At 47.5% G+C, this 18,083-nt stretch overlaps 1 protein-coding gene across 2 annotated transcripts in view; it reads left to right on the top strand.

Moving 5' to 3' along the window:
- Positions 1–18,083, top strand: part of BBOF1 (basal body orientation factor 1) — a 441,525-nt gene that overhangs the window by 279,153 nt on the left and 144,289 nt on the right. For both annotated transcript variants that reach the window (XM_069637643.1, XM_069637642.1), the window contains exon 7: positions 8,827–8,971. In XM_069637643.1, the coding sequence (XP_069493744.1) occupies positions 8,827–8,971 (145 nt within the window). The remainder of the gene's footprint in view (positions 1–8,826; positions 8,972–18,083) is intronic.

Here is an 18,083-nt window from a genome sequence, read left to right as displayed (position 1 = left end):
CCTGCATCCTCAGTCCCGCCGTGTCTTTACACTCTACATATCCCTTCTCCCATCCTCAGTCCCGCCGTGTCTTTACACTCTACATACTCCTTCCCCTGTGCTTAGCCCCGCCATGACTTTACACTCTACATACTCCTTCCCCCATCCTCAGTCCCGCTGTGTCTTTACACGCTACATACTCCTTCCCCATCCTCAGTCCCACCGTGTCTTTACACTCTACATACTCCTTCCCCCATCCTCAGTCCCGCTGTCTCTTTACACTCTACATACTCCTTCCCCATCCTCAGTCCCGCTGTGTCCTTACACTCTACATACTCCTTCCCCATCCTCAGTCTCGCCATGTCTTTACACTCTACATATCCCTTCCCCATCCTCAGTCCCGCTGTGTCTTTACACTCAACATACTCCTTCCCCCATCCTCAGGCCTGCTATGTCTTTACACTCTACATACTCCTTCCCCATCCTCAGTCCCACCGTGTCTTTACACTCTACATACTCCTTCCCCCATCCTCAGTCCCTCTGTGTCTTTACACTCTACATGCTCCTTCCCCCATCCTCAGTCACGCAGTGTCTTTACACTCTATATACTCCTTCCCCATCCTCAGTCCTGCTATGTCTTTACACTCTGCATACTCCTTCCCCCATCCTCAGTCCCTCTGTGTCTTTACACTCTACATACTCCTTCCCCCATCCTCAGTCACGCAGTGTCTTTACACTCTATATACTCCTTCCCCATCCTCAGTCCTGCTATGTCTTTACACTCTGCATACTCCTTCCCCCATCCTCAGTCCCGCTGTGTCTTTACACTCTACATACTCCTTTCCCCATCCTCAGTCCTGCTGTGTCTTTACACGCTACATACTCCTTCCCCCATCCTCAGTCCTGCTGTGTCTTTACACTATACATATCCCTTCCCTATCCTCAGTCCCGCCGTGTCTTTACACTCTACATACTCCTTCCCCCATCCTCAGTCCCGCTGTGTCTTTACACTCTATCCCTTCCCCCATCCTCTGTCCTGCCGTGTCTTTACACTCTACATATCCCTTCCCCCATCCTCAGTCCCGCCGTGTCTTTACACTCTACATATCCCTTCCCCCATCCTCAGTGCCGCCGTGTCTTTACACTCTACATACTCCTTTCCCTGTGCTTAGTCCCGCCGTGACTTTACACTCTACATACTCCTTCCCCCATCCTCAGTCCCGCTGTGTCTTTACACTCTACATACTCCTTCCCCCATCCTCAGTCCCACCGTGTCTTTACACTCTACATACTCCTTCCCCCATCCCCAGTCCCGCTGTCTCTTTACACTCTACATACTCCTTACCCATCCTCAGTCCCGCTGTGTCTTTACACTCTACATACTCCTTCCCCCATCCTCAGGCCTGCTATGTCTTTACACTCTACATACTCCTTCCCCATCCTCAGTCCCACCGTGTCTTTACACTCTACATACTCCTTCCCCCATCCTCAGTCCCACCATGTCTTTACACTCTACATACTCCTTCCCCCATCCTCAGTCCCTCTGTGTCTTTACACTCTACATACTCCTTCTCCCATCCTCAGTCCCTCTGTGTCTTTACACTCTACATATTCCTTCCCCTGTGCTCAGCCCCGCCGTGACTTTACACTCTACGTACTCCTTCCCCCATTTTCAGGCCCACTGTGTCTTTACACTCTACATACTCCTTCCCCCCATCCTCAGTCCTGCTGTGTCTTTACACTCTACATACTCCTTCCCCCCATCCTCAGTCCTGCTGTGTCTTTACACTCTACATACTCCTTCCCCCATCCTCAGTCCCGCTGTGTCTTTACACTCTACATATCCCTTCCCCCATCCTCAGTCCCGCTATGTCTTTACACTCTACATACTCCTTCCCCATCCTCAGTCCCGCTGTGTCTTTACACTCTACATACTCCTTCCCCATCCTCAGTCCCGCCATGTCTTTGAACTCTACATACTCCTTCCCCAATCCCCCGTCCCGCCGTGTCTTTGAACTCTACATACTCCTTCCCCCATCCTCAGTCCCGCTGTGTCTTTACACTCTACATACTCCTTCCCCATCCTCAGTCCCGCTTTGTGTCTTTACATTCTACATATCCCTTCCCCATCCTCAGTCCTGCTATGTCTTTACACTCTGCATACTCCTTCCCCCATCCTCAGTCCCGCTGTGTCTTTACACTCTACATACTCCTTTCCCCATCCTCAGTCCCGCTGTCTTTACACGCTACATACTCCTTCCCCCATCCTCAGTTCTGCTGTGTCTTTACACTCTACATACTCCTTCTCCATCCTCAGTCCCGCTGTGTCTTTGAACTCTACATACTCCTTCCCCATACTCAGTCCTGCTATGTCTTTACACTCTGCATACTCCTTCCCCCATCCTCAGTCCCGCTGTGTCTTTACACTCTACATACTCCTTTCCCCATCCTCAGTCCCGCTGTCTTTACACGCTACATACTCCTTCCCCCATCCTCAGTTCTGCTGTGTCTTTACACTCTACATACTCCTTCCCCCATCCTCAGTCCCGCTGTGTCGTTGAACTCTACATACTCCTTCCCCCATCCTCAGTCCTGCTGTGTCTTTGAACTCTACATACTCCTTCATCCATCCTCAGTCCTGCAGTGTCTTTACACTCTACATACTCCTTCTCCATCCTCAGTCCCGCTGTGTCTTTGAACTCTACATACTCCTTCCCCATACTCAGTCCTGCTGTGTTTTTACACTCTACATACTCCTTTCCCATACTCAGTCCCGCCATGTCTTTACACTTTACATACTCCTTCCCCTGTGCTCAGCCCCGCCGTGACTTTACACTCTACATACTCCTTCCCCCATCCTCAGGCCTGCTATGTCTTTACACTCTACATACTCCTTCCCCATCCTCAGTCCCACCGTGTCTTTACACTCTACATACTCCTTCCCCCATCCTCAGTCCCACCATGTCTTTACACTCTACATACTCCTTCCCCCATCCTCAGTCCCTCTGTGTCTTTACACTCTACATACTCCTTCTCCCATCCTCAGTCCCTCTGTGTCTTTACACTCTACATATTCCTTCCCCTGTGCTCAGCCCCGCCGTGACTTTACACTCTACGTACTCCTTCCCCCATTTTCAGGCCCACTGTGTCTTTACACTCTACATACTCCTTCCCCCCATCCTCAGTCCTGCTGTGTCTTTACACTCTACATACTCCTTCCCCCCATCCTCAGTCCTGCTGTGTCTTTACACTCTACATACTCCTTCCCCCATCCTCAGTCCCGCTGTGTCTTTACACTCTATCCCTTCCCCCATCCTCAGTCCCGCCGTGTCTTTACACTCTACATATCCCTTCCCCCATCCTCAGTCCCGCCGTGTCTTTACACTCTACATACTCCTTCCCTGTGCTTAGCCCCGCCGTGACTTTACCCTCTACATACTCCTTCCCCCATCCTCAGTCCCGCTGTGTCTTTACACTCTACATACTCCTTCCCCATCCTCAGTCCCGCTATGTCTTTACACTCTACATACTCCTTCCCCATCCTCAGTCCCGCTGTGTCTTTACACTCTACATACTCCTTCCCCATCCTCAGTCCCGCCATGTCTTTGAACTCTACATACTCCTTCCCCAATCCCCCGTCCCGCCGTGTCTTTGAACTCTACATACTCCTTCCCCCATCCTCAGTCCCGCTGTGTCTTTACACTCTACATACTCCTTCCCCATCCTCAGTCCCGCTTTGTGTCTTTACACTCTACATATCCCTTCCCCATCCTCAGTCCTGCTATGTCTTTACACTCTGCATACTCCTTCCCCCATCCTCAGTCCCGCTGTGTCTTTACACTCTACATACTCCTTTCCCCATCCTCAGTCCCGCTGTCTTTACACGCTACATACTCCTTCCCCCATCCTCAGTTCTGCTGTGTCTTTACACTCTACATACTCCTTCTCCATCCTCAGTCCCGCTGTGTCTTTGAACTCTACATACTCCTTCCCCATACTCAGTCCTGCTGTGTTTTTGAACGCTACATACTGCTTACCACATCCTCAGTCCCGCCATGTCTTTACACTCTACATACTCCTTCCCCCATCCTCAGTCCCGCTGTGTCGTTGAACTCTACATACTCCTTCCCCCATCCTCAGTCCTGCTGTGTCTTTGAACTCTACATACTCCTTCATCCATCCTCAGTCCTGCAGTGTCTTTACACTCTACATACTCCTTCTCCATCCTCAGTCCCGCTGTGTCTTTGAACTCTACATACTCCTTCCCCATACTCAGTCCTGCTGTGTTTTTACACTCTACATACTCCTTTCCCATACTCAGTCCCGCCATGTCTTTACACTTTACATACTCCTTCCCCTGTGCTCAGCCCCGCCGTGACTTTACACTCTATATACTCCTTCCCCCATCCTCAATCCTGCCGTGTATTTACACTCTACATACTCCTTCCCCATCCTCATTCCCGCTGTGTCTTTGAACGCTACATACTGCTTACCACATCCTCAGTCCCGCCATGTCTTTACATTCTACATACTCCTTCCCCCATCCTCAGTCCCGCTGTGTCGTTGAACTCTACATACTCCTTCCCCCATCCTCAGTCCTGCTGTGTCTTTGAACTCTACATACTCCTTCATCCATCCTCAGTCCTGCAGTGTCTTTACACTCTACATACTCCTACCCCATCCTCAGTCCTGCCATGTCTTTGAACTCTACATACTCCTTCCCCAATCCCCAGTCCCGCAGTGTCTTTGAACTCTACATACTCCTTCCCCAATCCTCAGTCCCGCTGTGTCTTTGAACTCTACATACTCCTTCCCCATCCTCAGTCCTGTTGTGTCTTTACATTCTACATACTCCTTCCCGATCCTCAGTCCCGCCGAGTCTTTACACTCTACATACTCCTTCCCCACCTCAGTCCTCCTCTATCTTTGAAATCTACATACTCCTTCTGCCCGACTAAGACCCACTGTGTTTTTGAACGCTACCAGCTCCTTCCAGTATCCTCAGTCACCTTCTGTCTTTGAACTGTACCTACTCTTTCCCCCGTCAGAGTCCCCTTCATCTTTTAATTCTACCTAATCCTTCACCCAGATTCAGTCCTGCTGTGACTTTGACATCTATATACTCCTTACCCTACACCTGAATCACCCTGCATCTTTTAGCTCTACATACTGCTTCCCCGCTACCTCAGTCCCCCAATGTCTTTGAACTCTACTGGCTCCTGCCCCAGCCTCAGTCTCCCTGTGCCTCGGAATTCTACGTACTCCTTCCCTCAGCCTCAGTTCCCCATTGTCTTTGAACTCTACCTACTCCTTCCCACAGCCTTAGTCCCACTGTGTCTTTGAACTCTATCTACTTCTTCCCTTGGCCTCAGTCCTCCTTTGCCCTTGAACTTTACCTACTCCTTCCCCTGGCCTCATTCCCCCTTTGTCTTTGAACTGCACATCCTTCTTCCCTTACAGCTCGTTCTGCATGCGTCTTTTGACTCTAGGTGCTACTCCCTTATGCCTCGACCTAAAGTGTCTTTGAATTCTCCATACTCCTTCCCCAGCCTCAGTTTCCCTGCATATTTTAGCTCTATAAATTCCTTCCCCTCTATCTCAGCCACCCTCTGTTCTGGAACTCTACCTACTCCTTCCCCCCAGTCTCAGCCATCTCTGTCTCTTTAAAGTCCACATCCCCCTCTACTCCTCAGTAGCCATGTGTCCTTTGATGCTAGATGCTCCTCCCTTCTACCTGAATCCGCATGTGTCTTTGATTTCTACCTACCCACCTACCTACCTACCTACCTCTCCCCCATTGCCTCATTACTCCTGTGGCTTTGAATTCTACCTACTCGGTCCTCCTGTGTCTTTCAAATCTGACCTCTTTCCATCTACCTCTGTGTGCCTGTGTTAGAACTCTAAATATAGTTCATCCTTCCACTTCACTTAAGTGCTCTGAGACCCTGAACTTTCTTCAGTATGTTGTTGTTCCTTTTACTGTCCATGGACCCTTTCTCGACCTCTCTTTGTCTGCCTGGTACACCTTCATGGATGGATAGCCTCTTCCATACTTGTTATAGACGTTCTTCCTTCTCAACCTGGCAATTTGTAAGGAACTTTGGGTACATCCACAGGGTTGCATGCAATTTCAACGAAGTGAATTACTTCAATGTAATTTACTTCATTGAAATGACTTTGAAAATAGTTTTTTGGGGAGGTGCCCCGTCTCCTTCACTACCACCCCTCCACAAACCCTTGCCCCCCAACCCCTTTGCCCCTTACCCCACAAATACTTTCAAAATTCAAAGTATTTTCAAAGTCATTTCCACGAAGTAAATTACATTGAAGCAATTTACTTTGTGGAAACAACCTGATATGATCAACAGAAAATAAATGTAACCCCACAGATTATGTGTGCTGCACCGTCTTCTTGAAAACGGATAACCTCCTTTGTATTCAACAGCTATTGCATAACCTCTATGCCCTCCCTGGGTGATCCTCTCCTCCCCTCTGATTCCACATCCTTGGAGGATCCCTCGATAATCCCCCAGAGGTGATATGTGCATTATAGACCAAAATCCTTGCATGACCCTTTGCTTTCCTTGGGGTGCTCCCCCCCACCCCACACTTATCGCTTAATTTGACATTTTACCACCGAGTTGTAATATCCTTTGATACTGCCTGGAAGTGATGTAGCCCTGTTGTATGATCCAGTTCGTCCACAAACCAACCCCTTTCATCCCTGGGGGATGAGTCTTCTCTGTCTAATCTGAATTGTTGAATTATCTTTCAATACTCCCCAGGGCCGATATATACCTTTTGTATGATGCAACCAATGCATGACAGGTTTGAAACCCAAGGGGGTGAGTCTTCTCCCCCTTAGTCACACCCCTGGAGTATCCTTCAGTACTTCTCTGGACTGGTGTATTCCTCTTGTATGTCAGTTTATGAGGAACCAAAATGGATGGTAAATTGCATTCTCTAGACTCCATGGTCCTTAAGAGGTTCCCAGTAATCCATTGTACTTGTTAACCTTACAGCCCATGAAGTTATTGCACCTTCCTAGGCATTGTCCCTCTTCCCACAAAACCCAAAGGTCCTGGAGGATATTATTTAACCTGCCCCTGAGATAATTCTAGAACCCAGCGACATATGTTATCCGAAGGCCACACTCTCACACAGCCCTAAGCACGGCCTGGCTCTAGAGCAAGGGAACACTAGTCAGCCTTCTAAGTAGAGCTGAGCATGTGTTCCCCGACTTTAAGTTTCATGTCTCTAGTACATCCACACAAAGTCACAAAGGGGAGTTCCTATGCCCGGCAAGGGGGGGGGGGTACCTATTGTACATCCAAACAGTCACTAAGGGGCTCCTTCTGCACCCTGAGATATCATACCTGCTCTCTTGTGTCAAGTACCTGGTCACACCTCTGCTGGGCTCCTGGTCTTCATAGATGTTCAGGGCGAAGTAAACCAGACTTTGTTCTCACTGGGCGATCCTGAGTTCCTTCCACGGCAATGGTATGGCGAGGGAACCAGTGACTGAGCACTGCCTCCCCAAGATGAACACGGGGCAGGCCACCAGAACCTGGTTCCCTACACCATGGAGCAGCTCCCTGGATTAAGTGGCGTAGAGACAGTGGCAAGCGTTGGCCGGGGAGCAGGATGAAGAAGTAGATGAGCAAGCATGAAGGCATAAGCTGAATGTGGAGCCAGGAGGCGGGACAGGAAGCCTGGAGATTAGACTGGCTGTGGAAGGCAGGCAACAATAGGAGACCAGCAACGCACAGGCAGAAGCAGTCCAGGAAGGAAAGATAAGGTAGAGAGAGGCAGGGCCAGGCAAGGAGGGAGGAGAAGGAGAAACAAGGAACTGGACAAGTGGAGAGAACAAGGAAGAAAGAAGAGTCTCATAGGACAAAAGGCCATATAATGGCTGACCAGCAACACAGCATACGTAAAGCAGTAAGGCACATCTGTGTGAGAATATATGGGTTTATATTCCCCTGTGTCCAGCACATTGGGGCCCATGGCTCTGGGCGTTGTTGCTGCAGCACCGGAGGATGCCAGCCAGACTGAATTTCCCTAGTAGTGCGGCGCTGGTCCCCCGTGTATGCGCAGTGCAGAGGATATGGCATCGCCCATGGTGCACCAGCTGGCCTGTCTCCTGTGACTGCGCCAAGGCACGGGCTGCCTCCAGATGCTGAAGCCCACCCACCAGCCCTTCTGTAATGCAGACACCAGTGAGGATATACTCACCAGGTAAGGAGCCGTGAGTCGTGGCGGTGAAGCAGGTGCAGTGGCATGACATCTTGCACATCCCTAGACACCCACTAAGAGTCATCCTGTGACCACTATATTTCACATCACCACTTTCTTTCAATCCTGGGTGCCACATCTACTCTCTTGACCATCTGCAGCTAGTTAATAACGGTATTCCCATTCACCTCGGTGTGTTATATTACCATAGTTTCCCATCCACACATGGTCACTGGGGTGGTTTTTTATTCTGCACACAGGTGTCAAATCTGCTCACTTGCCTATCCCTGTACAGTTACTACAAAGCTACCTATGCACCACGGGGTGTCACTTCACCTTTCTTATTCAACCACTCAGAACGGCTGTGGTGCTTTTCCTGCACCCCTTGTGGTCTCATGTGCACGTTCACCTTCCTTAGCCATCCACACAGTTCCAAACCATCTCCCTGCAGTTCACTTGTGCCCACCAGAATTGTGATTGAGCTGCTGTGCTCTTCTTTTGATGAACAGTCTATTTTCATCAGCCACATCTACTTCCCCTCAATCCACCACAGCTCATGCAGGGCCCTCTAAGATGTCCTATGGAATGTCTTGTTTGATGTCTTCTCTGCAGGCAGCTGGATGAAAGAGGACGAGCAGTATTTAAAGAAAATGTTCGCCTCTGTGAGGCTCTATCTTTCCATCTGTCCGAGGCAGAGGAACTGAAAAAAACTAACAAGAAACTGATGGAGGAGAGAAAAGTTCTCTTACAAGAAAAGGTAATGTATGTGAATATACGGAAGTGAGGGGTTTCCAGGAGCCATGTGTACCTTCTACATTTAACTCATCTTTATTTTGTGAAATGCACCTTTGTCATGGGTCTAACCAACCCATCCATTTAATATGTAATCTTTCACTTTTTGAAGCTCGAGATCATTATTCATATTATGTTTCCATTCATCTTGGGTCACAGACTCACCACATACCCAGAATACATCGTGTGCTAGTTCTTCTGTGTCCTAATCACAGCTGTTCACTGAAAATCATGAGAGACAATCTGCTATGACATTTTCTTTACCTGATATGTGATTAATCACAGAATCATGAACTTTTATTGATGTAACCCAGTTCCTTATTCTTCTTGATATACCATCCAGGCATTTAGACATAAATACAGCAACCAGTGGCTTGTGACCAGTAACAATGGTGAATTTTCTACCCCATAAAAATGTTCTGAACTTCTTTATGGCCCATATAACAGATGGTGCCTCTTTTTCAATTACAGAGCATCTTTGTTCCACCTCTTTTAGAGCTTTAGAGGCAAAAGCTATAATTTTGTCACCATGTTTGGAAGCTTGCATAAGTACAGCTCCCAAACCCGTATTGCTGGCATCAGCCATGATGTAGGTGTCTTTGTTGGGAGTCAAAAGGTGATGATATGGGGGCATTGACAATAGCCTGTTTCATTTCATTCAATTCATTTTCACATGCTACATTCCAATCAAAATGTTGACCCTTTTTGCAGCGACCGCTAACGTTCAAGAATTTATCTGAGAAATGTCTTATGAATTTAGAGTAATACATTACCAACTCCAAAAATTGCATGACTTGTCTGTTTTATGGCATAGTGCTTGTAGGATAGCCGAAATTAAACCTTCTATGGGAGCTATTCCTTTTTCAGATAGCTGATTACCTAAATAATCAATGTGGGATATTCTGAAACAGCATTTAGATTTTTGCAGTGTGAGGCCCGCTTCACTTACTTTTTTTAACACCATATTGACCTTGCTGTCATGGTCATGGATGGAGTATCCCATCACTGAAAGGTCATCTTGACAGATGAAGACACCTTGGATGCTCCCTAACAGCTCACTCATTATTCCTTGAAAGAATGCAGCAGCTGATAACAAACCAAAAGGCTTTCTCTTAAACTGGAATGTGCCATCTTGGGTAATAAATGTGATGAGACTTCTGGAATTGGGGTGTAGCGTCATCTGATGGTAAGCAGAAGCCAAATCAAGAGTAAAGAATGTTTTGACCCCTTCTGTTAGTCTGACCATTTCCCCAATATTTGGTAAGGGAAAAGGGTCAACCACAACACATTTGTTAAGGGCCCCGAGGCATATGCACAGATGGGCACTGTCATTTGGTTTTCTCACTACTACCACCGGGGAGCACCATTCAGATGCCTCTATGGGTTCAATTTTGTCATTTTGTCATCCCGACTGGTGTTTCATTACTGTATACCCTTGAGTGTGGTTTCTCATCAACATTAGAGTCAACATTGCAAACCAACCATGTGGCACCAGTGGATTCCTCTCCGGAGGATTGTCCTTCTGATGTTAATTTTCAGTGTTGCCATTCATCTCTTTTATGACCTTTTTGGCCAGGCTGTGACAACATTTGGTGTAATGTCCTTTTCTACCACATTTCCCACTGTGCATTATGTTCTGGGCAAACAGTGTTACTGGCCAAATGTGTGGAGCTACCACATCTATAACACTTCTTAGTGGATGAAGGTTTGGTACTGATAGATTTTCTGTGGTCTGCCTTGTTGGAGATTTTTCTTTTTGACTCCTGTCTTTGAGTCATGAGTAGATATGGTGCAAACAGAATCTTTATTCTCCTTGTTTTCTAGTTGTTTGGCACATGCCATCATATGTTCAATTATTTTGGCAATGTCTAAAGCTTCATTCAAAGAAGGGATCCCCATTTGCCCATATCTCCTCCCTTATTTTGAACTCCTTTGCTTTGAGCATACATTGATCACGTAAAGGTTTGTCATATGATGGGCCAAAATTGCAGGCATTTGCTAATTCTCTGAGTGCAGTTATGAATGACTCAATAGATTCATCTTTAGCATTTTCTCTTGTGCTGTAGTAATATTTTTGCAAACCAATACTTAAACTTTATCATAGTGTTTGTCAAGTTTCTTAATGATAACCTCCTAGGGAGTGGGTGCATCAGACCCTTCACCAGAAGACTGAGACTTAGGAGGAAGGGTCAGGAAGGCCTTTTAATATTCTTCTGCCCTCATAACGTAGGCAATGCATTAATAGTGCTCTACACCTTTTCATGTGAAAGTTGGGACCATGGATGGGCAGTGACGTAATCTGAAAAGTCGTCCATCCATGTTTCCCATGGTATTGTGGGCTCACCTGCATTTTGTAAAACATGAGGGGGTAAGTTCGTCATGCTTAATAAATGATGGTGGAGACCGCAAGGCAAGTTTACAGACAGTGAGCTGATGACAGTATGCAGGGAAGACCTATGATAAACACAATGGCAATACCACTAAGCATGAAAGTGTGTTAAAAGTGCCTGGCTGGCAGATAACAGGGTTTCTAGTAGTTTGGGAAGGTATAAATTGGTATTGTTACTTAAAAAAAAAGAATTGTAATATGCTGAACAATGGAAATGAACCAGTTGCAAGTGAGAATACAAACTCTGCTAAATAAAATAAATTAGGTCTAAATCCTACAATATGCTTATAAAGACACATTGGTGACATTCATGAAATGGGAGGTAAAATAGTTCAGCATAGCGTTCCAATGTTAGTTCTTAACAAATCCACGATGTGACTTTTGTAACGAATGAGTTGCTATAGGGATAAGTAATTTGTGTTGTCGGGGGCGTGGCCAAGAAGGCCATGTGAAGAGACGTGCGCTGGAGGAGCTCCCTTGATCCTGCATTGATCCTGTGCTGAAAATGCATGAATAAATGCTTGTAGATGCTTATAATTCCAGGCGCGGACTTATGAGCAGAGCGGCTGTATCTGTTGAAGTTTGCAGGGACCGCGGTCGCGCCGCGAAGAAGATAATCCCATAAGAAGAAGAAGAAATCGTGAGCCGGATAGAAGAAGGCAAGATGGCCGCCCGACAGCGAGGACAAAGGAAACGGATGACCGAGGAGTTGTGAGATGACCACAGCAGACTGGAAGGACAAGGCGCTGCTCCGGATGTGGACATATGTGCCAGACAGGTTCCGTACACCCGCAGGTTCCGTGGCCATGGTGAGAGGGGTGGTGGAGAATAAGGAGGTGTACGTGCTAAACACGTACGCCCCCAACCACAATACGGCAGAGTACTTCCGGGCTATGTGCACCAGCCTGAGCTGGTGCGTGGGTGGCGCGGTGATTTGGGGAGGGGATTTCAATTGTGTGCTGAACCCTGTAGTGGGTAGGTCAGATGACAAGATGGTCAGGCCTGCCCCAGCGGCTTGGGCATTGCAGGCGTTGTTAGATGACTTTGGGCTGGTAGATGTGTGGAGAACTAAGCACCCTAACGAGAGGCAATATTCTCACTACTCGGCCCCACAACAGCTGCACACCAAACTTGATTATGTCTTTGCCACGTCGGATGTGATGACAGAAATCTCTTGCATAGAATACAAAGCGAGAGTCCTATCAGATCACTCGCCTTTGGTGGTGGGGTGGCAATACGGCAGCCCTGGAGCACGATCACGACGTGGCGCCTCGGTGCGGAGGCGCTTAAGGACCCGGCTTTTCGGGAAGATGTAAGAGAAGAAATCATTAGTTATTTTGAGATGAATACAGGCAGCGTTGACTCGGCGGGGACACTGTGGGAGGCATTCAAGGTGGTGGTGCAGGGTGTGGCCATTGCTAAATCGAAAGGCCTGCAGGATGGGGTTCTGGCTGATTTACAAAGAGTGGAAGGCGAGTTAGAGATAGAACTAAAAAGCGAGTGCATGGACACCGAGCTAGTGCTTAAGCTACAGCAACAATGCACGGAATACTGGGAGAGGCTCTGTAATCTCAATTATAAAAAGTACATTGAGAGACAACATGCGGGAGGAGACAAAACGGGCCGTCTCTTGGCGTGGCTATATAAAAGTGAAACCCCGAGACCCCCGATTAGGACACTAACTAGAGAAGACGGGGTGGTGGCAGATACCCAAGAGGGAGTAAATAGGGAATTTGCGGACTACTGTAGAGAGTTATACGGGGAAGGAGGAGGAGGGAGCCGGGATGAAATGTTCGAAACTTTACAAGACATCGAGTTGCCCAAAATAAGCATAGAAGAAAGAGAAGCACTAGATGCCCCAATTACGCTAGAGGAGTTGGAGGAGGTGGTTAGGCAGCTACCCACTAGTAAGACCCCGGGAGCAGACGGATTACCTAGTGAATTTCATAAAGCATATGGGGCGGAAGTGCTCCCCCCAAGGTTGGAAATGCTCAATGAGGCGTTTGAGGTGGGACGGTTGCCGGAGTCACTCAGAGAGGCGATTATAATACCGCTCCCTAAGCCCGACGAGCCTGGGCACAGATGCGGATCGTACAGGCCGCTGTCGATGTTGAACCAGGACAGCAAGATATTAACGGCTGTCCTGGCAAATAGATTGCGGAAAGTAATAAGCAAGTTGATCGACCCGGACCAAACGGGCTATGTCCCGGACAGGAACATCACTCACAACCACAGGCGACTCCATCGAGTGATCGAATGGGGATGTGACAATGATGGTGAGATGGCAATCGTGTCGTTATACGCGGTGAAAGCCTTTGATTCGGTCAGGTGGGCGTGGCTGCTGGCGGTTTTGGGAGAGTATGGAATGGGGTCGGGGTACATTAGATGGGCGGAGATGCTGTATAGTGCACCATTGGCCAGAGTGCGGATGGGTACAGTGATATCGGAGAGATGGCAAATCAACAGGGGCACTAGACAGGGGTGCCCCTGGTCCCCGATGTTGTACATTTTGGCTCTGGAACCTCTGGCGCTGTACCTGAGGCAGCAATATGATGAAATAGGTATCGAGGTTGGGGGGGGGGGAACGGCACCTGATATCCTGTATGCAGATGATTTACTATTATATTTGAGATACCTGGAAGAAAACCTGCAGTATATTCTGGAGGTGATGGGTAGGTATGCAAGATTGTCTGGTATAGCAGTGAACCCCCAAAAATCGAGCATTTTTCCGTTGGGCAGCTACAGAGGAATACCCGTGGAAAGGTTACCGGTGTTGCAGGTGCCGTGGACTGTAAGTTGTTTCCGCTACCTGGGAATAGATGTGTGCCATACGGTGGAGGAGCAGCACAGGCGTAACACCGAGATGGCCGTTGAGAAAATCCGCAAATGCATGAGTTTTTGGGAGAAGTTGCCCTTAGCGATGATGGGACGGGAAGCGATGGTTAAGATGGTGGTTTTGCCTAGGCTCCTGCATTATTTTAGCAATATTCCACACATGATTCCTAAGAGCTTTTTTGTTAAACTAAATGGGGTGTGTAGAGATGTTTTGTGGCATGGTACCCGGAATAGAGTAGCGCTCTGGAAGTTGCAGAACTTTTATGAAAAAGGGGGTGTCTAGCTACCTAATTTTGAGGCCTATTATATATCGAGTCAATTGCAATTCGTGGCCAAGTGACTCTCCGATGAAGAGACCCCGGAACTTAGATTGTTCGGGCATGACTGTGCCCCGTTTTACCTGAAAGAAATTATCTGGTTGCCTGAGTTAGTAATAAAGGAGTATCCGGGGATGATGAGGCTCGGGTGGAGAATGTGGCGACGAGCATGTATAATGATGGGAGATCCGCTTCCGTGTTCTCCGCATGTGCCACTGGTTGCTTTGATGGGGGGAGATGAGCAACTGAGGGTGATTATCAGAACCTATTGGGAGTTAGTTGGACTAGTAACGTTGGGAGATATATGGCGTGAGGGGGCCATTAAGGAGTTTGAGGGACTTGGGGAGGAGATGGGACTACATGGGGGCCAATTCGTCATGTATCACAGGTTGGTGCGGAAGATTCGGATAACGTGGCCTGAGACAATTTTGGCAGAGGAGCCGGACGCCATCATGGGGGTAATATATGACATAACTGAAGGGGGGCATGAAATCTCTAGAATATACGAGATGGTAATGACTAAGGTTGGGAGAGAATTGACGCATTTCAGATTGGATTGGGAAACGGAGGTGGGAGCCCAAATGGAGGATGGGATGTGGGAGAGGGCCATGGGATACCATAAGAAAGTATCTAGAATGCCAGATTGCAGCAAGTACAGTTCTACGTAACACACAGAGCTTACATGACCCCGCTGAGGATATCTAAATTCCGGAATGCCGGAAGACAGGCGTGCCCTAAGTGTGATGAAGAGAATGCTGATATGACACATATGTTCTGGGCGTGCCCAATGATTGAGGGTTTCTGGAGAGAAGTTGCACAAAAGTTAGCAGAGAGAGGGGTCACGCTTGCCGTTGATACGGCCTGGGCCTGTCTGTTGGGAGGGTTCCCCAGGCCTCGGAAGCTCAAACAGGTTGGAAAATTGAAAGACTTAGCGTACGTGCTTGCAAAATGAAGAATAGCCATGGGATGGAAAAAGTGTCACAAGCCACGGGTGGAGGTGTGGTGGAAGGACTTACAGAAATGGGCGGGGGCTGAAACGGTGGTGTGGCAAGAGGCAAGTTGTACGACTGGGGAGGAGGAAATGGGTACCCTAATGGCATGGAAAACATTGATATCTGGCCTATTTGGAACAACGCTAGATTCAGAGGAATCTGACGATAATGAAGCCCATCCATGTGCGGTAGATACTGGGTGTGAAGAACAAACGGGTTTGCGGGGGGGGAACAGGGGAGCAGTGAACAATGATCAATTGATGTTATATGTAAGGATTGTGGATTGTATTGCGTGTTTGGTTTGTATTGTTGGCTGTGTTGGAAAATTAATAAAATTCTTTTAAAAAATAAAAAAAATAAAAAAAATCTATATTGCCCTTTCGTGAAGAATGTTTGTTTAATAACTGATAATAAATAACTATTTATAACTGGGAAAAAAAAGTAATTTGTGTTGTCTGAGAGAAGGTGTGTGCCGGTTGCATAAGAAAAGTGGTTCGGTGAAGAGAGTTGTTGAAGGAGCACCTGGTTAGAAACATGCATCACGTTGAGGAGGCAAAGAAGTCCAGTGGAGGGTCATTGAAACCGCCATCGGAGGTGGAAAAGGAGCAACACAATTGCTGTGGAAAAGCGGCTTGCAGGGTCACGCCAGGCAGATGCTGACAGGGGTTGCGGAAAGCAGGAGCAGGTAAGGCGGCCTCCAAGTACAAAGCTGGAGGCCAGCAGGGAGAGGTTGCTCCGCACACAGGCTAATCGGGCACTAAAGGTAGAATTCCCCAAGGTGCTGCTCGGAGTGGGCAGAGGCCGCAGGAGTTGTGAGAGGAGTGTAAAATAAACAGAGCGCCGAAGTGGAAGGATGATGTCCTGGAGGGATCCACAAGGGCAGCGAGGTCTCCCGGTGAGCAGGGAATGATCCTGGCAGGCAGGCACAGCAATGGATACAGAGCAAGAAGGTGCAGGAGGGCTTCCAGTCCAGTCTAACACGTTGTCATTCCGAAGTGAGGGATTTCCAGGAGTCAGGTAAGTTTCTCCAACAAAAGTATTTATTTTCATAAAGAATGAAGCCCTCCTGCTGCAGCTGGTTCTCTGCCCCAGAAGGTTGGCTCACACATATATACAGTGCAATAGAACCTAGTGAAGATTAATTATCTTCAAGGAGATTACAAAACACGTTTATTGTGATTTGCCAAAGTCATGGCAACAACAGAACGCTGCAACTTTGAACCATGCATGAGGACACAACATGTGTATCCATATAGTTGTAAAAGGAGTCATAACATCTTTACTTGTCAGAGTTACCAGGCTGTTTATGTCCATATATGGATTTGGGATCATAACATGTTTATGTGAAGCAGTTAAAAGAAAAAAAGGTATGCGTCTCACCCAACTGTAATCAATGCACATGTAAGGCAAATATATATTTTTATCAACAAACATTTGATAGAAATATATAACATATAAATACCATATATCACTTTGAATTGAATCCTGTTATGTTCTTGTTTAGCTTGTTAGGCTGGCGCACCCTCCTGTGCGTGTGTGTGTGAAATGTGGAGTGTTGGAATGGAAGGAGGTGTGAGGCTCGGGGATGGTGCGTGGAAGGCAGGCTGACGGTTGAGTGTGAGAGGTGTATGCGGAGGGAGCGCTGGGTCGTCTAATTAATAAAGACTCCTAACGTACCTTCAAGTTCGTTCTCATTACTGCTTAGTTGCTACATTTTGGTGACGAGGATGGCCCAGCAGTAAGCAGAACCTACGTACAAAGCGAGCGAAGTGAAGCATCTCCAGAAGACTGCCTCCGAGCAGATCCAAAAGGCCAGGCGGCATTGAGCCCACAAGTAAGGTGCGCAGCTAAGCAGATAGCAGCAACGGTGGCCGCAAGCAGTAGTAGTTAATGGATTAACCATAATGTATTAAGCGCGCGCACCGGTGATCCGTTGGCATCTTGGAAACTTCAAAACAAGTCAGGCAGTAATCATCATACATCCAACCCTTCTTCTACACAGTATAAAAAATAAAAAAACATTATTTTTTTTCTTTTCTCTCTCCTTATTGGTTCTGAACATGGATCATACAAATTAAAGAAGAGACTATATTGTTTAGGAAGGAGAGGAAATAAAGAAAAGAGAAGGGATGCAAGGAATAACAGTGTACCACCCAGCAAGTACTTTACTGAATCCAGGGCAACCAAGTGTGGTGTGGCCAGAATGGAGGGAGTACTGGAAGAACTATATGAAGACAGTGGAACAAGATGGGTTGTCGCCACAGAAGAAGTTGCTGCTATTGCATGTGTTGGGGCTCGAAGGTCAGCGTAAATATACAGAATTACCTGAATTGTCGGGAGATGAAGCTGGTGATGTGGATGAGTATGAAAGAACATTAAGACAATTGGACAAGTACCATGCACCAGAGGTAAATGTGGCAATAAACAGATATAACCTTTACACAAGAGTTCAAAAGGAGGAGGAATCAATTGAAGAGTATGTGTCAGCTCTAAGGAAATTGTCTCAGACTTGCCGTTTTGGCACAGGCATCACACTGGATGAGC

The sequence above is a fragment of the Ambystoma mexicanum genome, chromosome 14, assembly GCF_040938575.1.
Source record: "Ambystoma mexicanum isolate Mex_15411 chromosome 14, UKY_AmexF1_1, whole genome shotgun sequence".
Taxonomy (NCBI): domain Eukaryota; kingdom Metazoa; phylum Chordata; class Amphibia; order Caudata; family Ambystomatidae; genus Ambystoma; species Ambystoma mexicanum.
The sequence above is the reverse complement of the archived record's forward strand: the minus strand, read 5'-3'. Positions and strand labels throughout refer to the sequence as shown.